The sequence below is a fragment of the Acanthisitta chloris genome, unplaced genomic scaffold (genome assembly GCF_000695815.1).
Source record: "Acanthisitta chloris isolate BGI_N310 unplaced genomic scaffold, ASM69581v1 scaffold39882, whole genome shotgun sequence".
Taxonomy (NCBI): domain Eukaryota; kingdom Metazoa; phylum Chordata; class Aves; order Passeriformes; family Acanthisittidae; genus Acanthisitta; species Acanthisitta chloris.
Genome location: NW_008662909.1, coordinates 73,318 through 84,175, shown reverse-complemented (window position 1 = coordinate 84,175; position 10,858 = coordinate 73,318). Strand labels below are relative to the sequence as shown.

The 10,858-nt window shown below is 35.9% G+C and overlaps 1 protein-coding gene across 6 annotated transcripts in view; it reads left to right on the top strand.

The window, feature by feature from the left end:
* Positions 1-373: 373 nt before the first annotated feature.
* The window catches only part of ETV1 (ets variant 1), a 65,078-nt gene continuing 54,593 nt past the window's right edge, over positions 374-10,858 (top strand). For 3 of the 6 annotated variants that reach the window (XM_009070775.1, XM_009070776.1, XM_009070773.1), the window contains exons 1-3: positions 374-418; positions 1,222-1,309; positions 3,056-3,103. In XM_009070775.1, coding sequence (XP_009069023.1) covers positions 374-418; positions 1,222-1,309; positions 3,056-3,103 — 181 coding nt within the window. Of the gene's footprint in view, positions 419-1,221; positions 1,310-3,055; positions 3,104-3,561; positions 3,623-10,858 lie in introns of those variants that run through there. The other 3 variants (XM_009070778.1, XM_009070779.1, XM_009070777.1) reach the window with 1 other exon arrangement.

The following is a 10,858-nucleotide window of genomic DNA, read 5'->3' as shown; positions in this document are numbered from 1 at the left end:
TCAGTGCACCCCCTGCCTCCCGCCCCGCCGCCGCCTCGCACCGCTTTGCTCCGCGTTTCCCTGGCAGAAGCGTGTAACCCAGGTGAAGGCAGAGAAGGGAGGGTTGTTTTTTTATGAATGGGACTCTTTGAGGTTAATTAGCTATGCAAATGGAAGCAGTTCATTCATGCTGCTGCTGCTGCCTCTTTTTTTTTTTTCTTTTCCTTTTTTTTTTCTTTTCCTTTTTTTTTCTTTTCCTTTTTTTTTTTTTTTAAATCTAAAAGCCATCTTGTATTCCCCTCTAGGCTGATTGGAGTCCAGATCCCGAGGAAATCTCCAGATCAAATGCCCAGTAAATAAAACACAGAGCTAAGACTCGTTGAAGAGCTGCAGAATGGATGGATTTTATGACCAGCAAGTGCCTTACATGGTCACCAATGTGAGTGATCAGTTTAAAGTTGGTGTTTATAAACTTGACTCCGACTTATTTCTGTGGGGGAGTTTTGCAGACACAGTCTCTGCTTTGTTACCGCTGTAGGGGCGACTCTTCAGCTGGGAGCTTTGCCTACAGGATGAGCCTATCTTCTTAGTTATTGCAATAAAGCATCGTGTTCTTTTAAAGACAGTTTTGGGATGATTAAAAAATCATGCACATGATTAGCTGATGAGAAAGGCGAGAGCAGCCACAGCTGCATTCAAAGTTTCTGGCTGCGTTTGCCTGCAACATTCAGAAGAATGAAGTTGAGGCAAACATTAACCTTTTTTTCTCTCTCCTTTTTTTTTTTTTTCTTTCAGGACTTTGGAAACAATTTTATAACTAACACAGGGAAACAAAGCAGTCTATTATAATTTCATATCTGGGTTCTCCTGCACAGATTATGCAGAGGGGATTTATGTGCTATTGTGTAGGTTTATATACTTTAGATGCTAAAAATACATGGTTGTTATTGTGTTGCTGCTTGAGCACATTATATATGTATCTTTACAAATATATGTCTACATAGATACAATTGTGTTGCATTTAGACACAGGAATCTTTTGGAGGATGTTAGGTGCTCAGCAATATCATTTGCTAGAAATTGAAGACTGCAAGATAATCATTTCCCTGTTTGAAAATGTAAAGACTTTATGCCAACTTTGACTCTTCTTGATTAAATAAAAATAAAATTAAAAAACCCCCAACCAAACCCCAAACCTCAGATTTCTAAAGTAACTGATCTTACTGATCTTTCCTGTTTATAGAATCCGCGTGGGAGAAACTGTAATGAGAGACCGACAAATGTCAGGAAAAGAAAATTCATTAACAGAGACCTGGCTCATGATTCAGAAGGTGAGGGCTTGTCGTCTTCCCCCCCCCCTTCTCCCTTTCATGCTGATGCAGAGAAGCTTTTTGAGAGCTGTTAATTTATTTATTTTGCAGATAAATCTATCTAGATCAATATGAATAAACAAGACAAGAAAATTGCATTTACTGCTACAAAACAAACTGGGAGAGGCAATAAATTGATAAAGTTGATACTCTTTCCTTGACTTATCCTGTTGCATTTTGTGCACATGTGGCACACCGATGTCATGCACTGAGGCCAAGCCTTTGCAGCATCTGACACAAGTCATGGCACCTGGCTTTTTCACTGTCAGGGCTCTTGAAATTTAGGACTTTCTTCATTCTTCCCATCTTTTAATATCCTTTTACTGGTGGCAGCAGGAGCGAGAGAATACAGGTGTGGAGACTGTTGATTTTCACTCTCTCTTTGCTGCAGAGCTAGTAGTCAGGCTTCTGGTGTCTGCTGGCCTGTTTCTGTTGTTGTATAACACTAATAGGGTTAAAAATCCAGGGAATTTCAGTTAAGGAAGCCTAGAGTGGACAAAGTTTTGGAGGGCCAGATTTGTCCCTTAGTCCCATCAGTGGCCACTCACATGATTGTAGCTTGAGAACTGTAGGCTAGTATTAGCTGTTAACACTACTTTAGGTTACAAGGTCTGTGTATATGTGCTACTCCTACACACCTGTAAGTATGCAAGACATGCAGGAAGGTATGTAGGAGCCTATAACTTACCCCTGTATAAATCTTATCAGGGTCAGGACACACTGATATACTTTTGAAAATCCCTCCTTACTTGTCTAGAAAGGTAGATTGAAAAGAAAGCAACTTTTTGATTTTCAGTTAAATAATTTCCCAGTGTGAATGTGGGGGATGACTCCACAGGATAAATGAATAGCCTCTGTCATTTAAGTGTATGTAAATAGTTATCTGTCAGCATTCGTGAAAGAGGAAGTCTCTCTCAAAATACAGTAAATTAAAAATAAACCATTTGTCAGTTCAAATATCCTCCTTAGTAAACAGAATTTTCTTAACTGAGTTTCTGAGGTTTGCAAAGTAGCTGCTGAGTGCTGCTCTGGTTTACACCCATTGTAAGCAACTGATTTCAGTGAATTGCAAAAAAAGACAAGCTGCTGCAAAACCGAGTCCATGAAGAAGGTGGTTTTAACTTTAAAGTACACTGAGTACAGCATCGAGGAAATAGTAGTGATTCTCTTGTCATATGAAGTGAAACAGAAGGGGAAGTACAAAAGATTTCCCATTTCTGTTTGCTATTGCAGCATCTCAGAATGGCTTCAGAATTTTATATGATAGTTATGACCCTCCTATTTAAAATACTCAGTTATTGCTCAGGCAGAAGTGTTGAAGTCCGATCAAGCTTTATCTGGGGCAGATATTACAGGAGGAGGCCCAAATTGTATAAGGAGAAATAATTCAACTGTAAGAAAGATTATAATTTTAAGCTTTTCTATGTATTCCTGAATGAGCCTTTTATACTACGGAGCTGTGTTAAGGTTCTGGTTATTAATTCAAGAGCTGATAAAATAATGCAGTAAGTACTGAGTTTATTTATTAATAGGTGTAGAAAAATCACTCACTGATGCCCCAAAACACCTATTTTGTCTGTACATTTGCCTGTCAAAATAGAATTCATGTAGACTGTTCTTAGAGGAAAATGTATTTTTGAACATATTTTAATCTTATGGAGAGATTAAAGGTGTGAGTCTTTTATCCATGTCTTTATCTTTTTGCAGAACTCTTCCAAGATCTGAGCCAATTACAGGAGACATGGCTTGCAGAAGGTAAGGGGAAAAACTGCTTGTAAAAAGAGGAAAAACAACTCTGGAGGGGAAAAAAAAAAAGTCCTGAACTTGCTGTCTTAATGTTCAGCCCAATTAATTGAGCTCTAAAAGAGCCACCTCATGTGTCATGCATACATTAGAGTCTCTGATGAGTTTGTCTTTGGGGACTCTGGGGCTGCTCTACCCAGTGTCATCACAAATTACCAGGAGAAATTGCTTCCAGCTCACAATCACATCTGCTTTTGGCAAGAACTAATGCACCAAGACTTCAAGTTCTAAGCCTCTGTTCAGATTTTAATTGCAATTGATCAGGTTTATATTATTGTACCTCGAGAGACTACATACAGCCAGAACTGGGCTTGCTGTTTCCTTTAGAGCAGCACATATAATTATTTGGTGTTCTGGTGGAGTACTTTTCTGATGGCAGAAATTAGTTTCTCTGGGTTCATCGGGACGGGATGCTTCAAGATTTAAGTGCAAGTGTCTTCTTTCCACCTTGTTCACAACACAGAACGTTAGGTGTGTATGAAATGCTTAAACACTGCTTTTTTCTTTATTTTCTTTCCTTTTTTTTTTTCTCAGAAACCTTGAAATATTTTGCATGTTATTTTTGTCTTTGTATTTTGTAGTTATCAGATTGTGTACTGGGTGATTAGAAAACTGACATCGGTCTGTTTTACACCTGCATGTTCTTTTAAGAATTTCGAATAATCTTGCAGATCACATTCTAATGAAGAGAAGGTTTAAGAACAATAATGTGTAAATCTGAATTTAGAGTAGTTGTTGAGAGATTCATTTAACAATAGCAAGAAATGTGCTGCTTCATTAAGAGAACTTTAACAAGTTTCAAGGTAGCCTTTTGCTTGTTGAAGTATATTTGTTCTTTTCAGCAATATTTTCTGATTTTTTTCCTTTGATATTTACAATACTGTTTATTCGAAGCATAAAGATTTTTGTGCATTGTCTGTTCCTAATATTTCTGGTTGAAATTTTTATGTAAACTTATGCATTTGGAATAAAGAGGATTTTGATGCAAGTTAACATAATCTCTCCAAATTTATCCTGATTTATATATATGTGAGTATTCACATGTGTGCAATTTTTATTGTGTACATGACTATGCACAGGTGTTTATAGAATAGATGTTCTGTTTTTGTTGGTTTTTTGGAGTTTTTTTGAAAGGGGGGATGTTTAGGTGAAGTGCTTACTGTTGGTTTTGAGAGAAAGAGGGAAATACTGCTGATGACTACTTGCCTACATACTGATGCTGTTTTAACAGCTTTATATGTAGTAAGTTAAATTCTTTATCTGTAAGTAAGTTGTGGGGTATTGTTTATTTTGCTGACATTTTTATTCTCTTAACATCATTTTTAGCATGTGACTATTCTGTATATAATCAAAAAGCCCTCCTTAAATTAATGGAACAGAGGATATATGTTTATTAATTACTGTGATTCTTTCCTAATAATTGAAAACAGGATGTCCTGTACTAAGATCATTTTGGTAGTATAATGGTCAGATACAACTGTAGCTGTCTCCCTGTGGTAATTTTCCTAAGGAACTCTTTATATTCTATCATCTTATTCATTATAGCAAGCCAGAAGTATATTAAAATACTACTCAAAGATACTATTTTTTGATGGAGTGGATAACTCTTAGTTTGATTTTTCACTGACATGGGTGATTTTGTTTCTGAAAAATGATTAAATGTATTTGATCATAAGTCAGAAAAATGCAGGCAGATTCATAATGCATGTGAAGATAATAATAGAAGTTTGAAAAAACACAGAATTTAAAACTAATAATATCTGTAGGTACATGAATTAATGTAATGGCAATTTTTATCCTGGAGGCACTGCTTATTTTAGACTAGAATGAAATGTTTGAGAGCCTTTTTACCTCTTTATCTGATTGTATTTCACTGAAGAAAGGTTTTGGGAGAGAAAGGTGTCTAGTCTTGTGTCAACTAGGTTGAGAAACCTTTGTGCAGGCAGAGAAAATGATCTGGTAAATATTTTTAAATGAAAAAAAAAAGTTGCTTTTTCACCTAGTAAAGGATTATAAAGCTAAATTATGCCATTTGTCCACAGTACATTACAACCAAATATTACAGGTTTTTCAGTGTTCTAGAAATACTTTAACAAAGCTCTGTGTTTCCGGCCATGTCATGGTTTTAGCTGTTTCATAAGACACAAACTTTGCACAGCTTTTCTAAAGGCTAAACTAAAACTTAAATAAAAAGTTAAGATGAAAACATCAAATATTGAGCTATTAACTTGATCCCACATTTTTGTTCAAAAACCCTCCACTCTAAACAACTTTTGGTAGTCTGTATTATACACTAGTGTTGGTGGATATTGTAGCTCTGCTCACATGTCTACATGGATGAGCTTAGCCAGGAAACAGATTTTGAAATCAGACTTGTTTACCCATTGCTAGATGTGTCCATTTATGTTCTTCTGGACCTTCATACACTAGAAGTCTGCCAATTTGGCAGCATCAATAGTGTTTACATATTTCTTTTCATAATGCTCTGGAGCCAGGGAAATGACCATGAAATTTTAAAACATCTTGACCCTTTTTAAGAAAAGCAGTGGCAGCTGACCAGGTTTCTCCCACGAGTTCAGATCCCCACTGGGGAGTAACCAGGTCAAAAATCTACTCAGTAGTTAGGAGAAGAAAGTGAGTTGCATTTTGTGACACACACAGAAAAATGCTTGTGTATTTTTTTTGGTTTGCTTTTCCTGAAGCTATCCTTACTACCTCACATATTTTAGCCCAGAGATTTTTACAGTTAGTGTCACCTGTGATAAGCTGGTGGTAAACAAGTAAACAGAAAAGAAATGTATTCTTTTCCTATTGGAAATGGTGGGAGGTTCACATGTATTAAAGAATTAATCCAAATGTAAACAATTCAGTAACCTCTTTAATATTTTATTATTACATAATTAACAAGCTGAATGCTACTTACAGAAAGCTTACAAATGTATTCCACTAGCTGCATACTAGATTCTTATGGAAATGAGTTTTGCTTCTTACTCTGTGTAGTATTATATATGTAGGAAACAATCTAAATTATTTTGATGTAAAACTTACTCTGAGTAAGGTTTCCTCATGTCAGTTGTTATGCAAGACAGAGTATAACTGTTTTCTGATGCCAGAAATTGAAAATGGGAAGCCTTTAATATTTGCTTCAACCTTCAAACTTGAAAGGAAATAGCTAAAATTGCTTAGTGCCAACCAAGACAAATATTATTCAGCGATTATATTTTGGTTTATATTTAAGTATAAACTCAGTGGCAACATTTTGTCATGATAATACTATAAAATGACTTTATTGATTCCATATATTTGGAATCACATTGGTTTTGGCAGATGACAGTTGTTCAGTGACTTAAAAACAATGGTTCAAATATTAATCTAATGTTATTTTGTCATGGTAGCTCTTGTTGTGGAATAAAATGAAGAGAAAACATACTCTTAATGGGTGACTTCTTTCTATGGTTAAAGATTTCATTTTGGGGAATAATAGATTAACGAAACCCCATGTTTTTATTTAAAATTACTCAAATACTAATTTCTCCTATAGCTCATTAAAGATACATAAAAGGCATCCCAAGCAAAGATCTATTCACTAGATCTGCTTCTTAGAGCAATAGATAATAAGCTGCTCAGATGGTGATATACAGAAAAATGGGCTATAATGTTTTTTGGGTGATTTGAAAAAATACAAAAAAATTAAGTGAACAGTAAGTGTTTTGAAATAATAGCTACAGGTAACGGGTTCATGCCTCTACTGCAGCTCAGCTGCATTAAGTGTATGGCTTCTACAAGCTGCTGCCCTTCAGAAGCCAGTTCTTAGTATCTGAAAGTAAGTAATTTCTCTCAAATAATTAATACCTAACTTTGGAATGAACTTTAGAAAATAAGTTTCTGTTCTCCTAACGTGAAGGACCCACCAGTGTCGCAGGGATGTCCGAGCGAGTGTTGAGTCCTAGTTTATTTCTTAAATGAGAAGGTGTGAAAGTAAGTAGTTTCTCATTCTCAAAGGATTATTTTAATAGAATAAAGTACTAGATCTTCAAATAGTAGTCCAGTTAAGAGTGGATTTGTTTAATCTGGCTAACTAACTTTCGTCTGCCAAAAAGTTGTAAAACCCAGTGTAAGGCAAATGCTGTGTAGCCACATTCAAGAACTATCCACACTTTTATAGGACCAATAATAGTCAAGAAATTATAATTTAATGCCTCTATGTCTGAAGTTTGCCTGATAGGGACCGACACTCTTAAAAGCAATGAAAAGACTTTCGGTTTATAATACAGAGACTATCTCCTCGTCTGCCAAAAAGTTGTAAAACCCAGTGTAAGGCAAATGCTGTGTAGCCACATTCAAGAACTATCCACACTTTTATAGGACCAATAATAGTCAAGAAATTATAATTTAATGCCTCTATGTCTGAAGTTTGCCTGATAGGGACCGACACTCTTAAAAGCAATGAAAAGACTTTCGGTTTATAATACAGAGACTATCTCCTATTTGTCTCTTTTTTTTTTTTTTTTTTTTTTTTTGGTGGTTTGGATTAACAGGTTTTTTTTTTTTTTTTTTTGGTGGATTCTAGTGATCTGACAGATTTGATTTTCTGCTGCTCATAACTCATGACCTTAAATATCTGCACAAAAACAAGGGAGAAAAATTAGATTAGGCAAAATGGGAGGGAGGGATGTTATTTAAAACATATCCAAAAGAAATAAACCCACCAAAAATCTACAAGTCTGAAAGTCTGTGTAGTAGTAATAAGCTTTTTCATGTTTTTCTGGTTTGCTGGAAAAGTAAATGCCTTTTACTCCAAATAATAATTCTGAAAGGCATAGTGGGGTTTGCGAACTATGAGACATGTAGTGAAATGTTAAATGCGAGTGCTCCTTTTAAGCTAACTTATACTTCTCATTTTAGTATAGCAGCAAATGAAGAGCAGATTCTACAAACCCATCTTCATATTCCTAGGGATTATTCACATAAGGAAGAATTTTGAGATCTGGAGCTAGTTTTGAACTGCATTTAAGTTTATTACTCAGAGCATCTCACATTATGTAAAAAGGGTTTTGGATTGTTTTGACAGCAAATCCAGTGCTTATGGGAAATAATATTTTTTACCATCTTGAAATTTGTCACTGTTTTGCCTTCTGAATGCTTCTTTGTTAGAAGCATTTGTTCCCGTGGAAAAAGAACAACCACCAACCAACATCAACCCCCCACCCCCCAGCTCTTTCAGGAATACTTAGAATTTAGCCAATCTTTCAGATATTCAGAAGTAACAATGAATCAAAGAAAATTCAATAGACCCATTACTGTTGAGGCCTGAAGTCTTATTTTAGCTGAGCCAAAATACTACTGTTCATATAGAATTTCCTGTCAATTTCAATTTCTTTTGCCACTTTGAATACATGATGGATATTTTAAAACTAATTGCGCTTAGCTCTAAAAGTAAAGCATGAGGTCAGAGCACACAGTACCACAGAAAGTGTTCTGCTACCCAAAATAAAGTTTAAGTGAAGCGTTTGCAGCTTCTTGTTTTTCTGGAAAGTTTCCGTTTTTATTTAACAGGAACACCTTTCCCTGGAGTGCAGCTGAGCTTTTGGAAGCAGTTTGTGACTGGGAGAAGGAGGAGTTAAATTTAAGCCCTTTATAGTTTGCTTAACTTTTCATTTATTAAATAACGTTCCTCAGCAGGTCTGTGCTGCATCTTGAGACAAAGCAGTGAAATCAGTGTGTTTATGCCTAAAGTTCAAGTTTACTTTGCTGTAGCTTTCTGGAAGGGTGTGACATGAAAAGCTTGTGGTTGGGGCCACATGGTTCATGCTGGACTGTGTTTTTGTGAATGGAGGCAGAACTCCAGTTCTGACTGCTTGTCTTGAGGAATTGCTTCGGAGATCAGCTGTCTCATTCACTGGCAGAAAGAATGACTCATACATCTTCTGCCTTGTTTGGCTCCAGGTCATTGTTACAGTGGATAGAGCTGGTTTTAATTAAATATTAACTCCTTTTGTCCTGGATGCTTGTTAATGGGGACTTTTTGTTTACTTGCAATGAAAGCAAGCTAATAGGCTCTAGTTCTAAACTTTTTTTTTCCACCCAAATTGCTTTCCCATTGCAAAATGAACCATCAGTTCAGCTTGTCAAATACTGTTTAAAGGTCTAAAAACTACAAACAACTATCAAGCATTTTTGTGCTGTGAATGTTTGCATTTGGCAAACTGATTTTAACTCAGTAGGTAGTGAAACTGCAAAGCCTAAACTGATAACATCTTCAAGATCATCATTAACATTTCTGTACACTTCCTAAATCCTCTTGAGACATTATAGCTATAATCAGAAGAAAAAGAAAACTTCTGGTAATATTCTAGGCCGAGCTGGATAGTTTATGCTGCAGATGTTGTCTGCTTCAGGATTCTGAGACTTGATGGCTCTGAATGTGCAATGAACTAATGTAGCTGCTTCTGCTATTAGCAGTAAAAGCCACGTGCTTAATATCCTTCAAAACCTTTTTAGTCTTTTGGAATATACCGGCCTTCTCAAACCCTCACAATTAAGTAGCTCAGGAAAATATTCTCATTCAGTTAGGTGATCATTTCAGGTATCTTTTTCAATTTTCCTCTTCCTGGCAAAGTCAAAAAAACCTGTTTTGGTGATTTATGCATTACGTCTTGTGTATGTAAACAGGAGACCAGTGAAGATTTTATGGCAGCCTTTCTGAGTTGCAGTGTTTGTGAATAAAAGAGGACATGAATGTCACATGTGTATAAATGGGCAGATACTTGTGACACTGCAAGTTACATGTTCCTTTCGGGCATTTCAGGTCAATGTGTCTTTATCTGTCTTTAATTTGCTACTAAGTCTACCTGTAATTACCCAAACTCCAGGTACAAAAGCTCTCTTCTACCTAAGTAATGGGATGATGCATCCCAATGATTTGCCCTCTCACAGTGAGATCCTGGTGGAAGGAGTCTCTGTGTATGATGATGATTGCCTGCATTTCGGCAGCGTGATCATGTGCAAGTTTCAGTTCTGCTAGTTTAAAAATAATATCAGATTAAATGAAGGAATAACTGAAGTTCTCATTTCAATCAGTTATCAGGTCCTTTTAATTTCTCTGTATAGGTTTGTTGGCTCATTTCTAAGGTACTGATGCTACTAAAATTAGATTCCAGTAGCAAAACGCATGTTCCTGAGTTGAATGCTTTGGATGTTGTTATTTGTTTTGTTTATATTTGGCAGGGCTTTAAACACTTCTTCACTTGCTCTGTTCCTTTCTCTACATAGGCTTTGAAGACTATGTTAATATTATATTTAAAATACATTTTGACAGTGTAGTCTCCACCTGTTTCTAGAGTACTGATGAACTGATGCACTTTGATCTCTAGTAAAGATGCCTTCATATATTTTCAGGATCCATGAATGAAGTATTCTTCTTGTTTACTCTAGACCAGATTAGGGGGTAATGGTAGTATCTCTGAAGTAATATACTGATTTCTTTGACAGTTCAACCAGATATATATTTTTTTTTGTTACTCGTTGGTTGGAGAAAAAACCCGTAACTTATTTACTGATATATGCATCAATCTCTACAACAGATTTATTCTGGACTAAGTCAAGTTAAACTGATAAAACCATAATAAAGCACTGGTGAAGCTGTCCAGTGCGCAGGGTATGCTTTATGGAAAGTTATATGAGATTGCTATCCTGGTTTTGCAATTA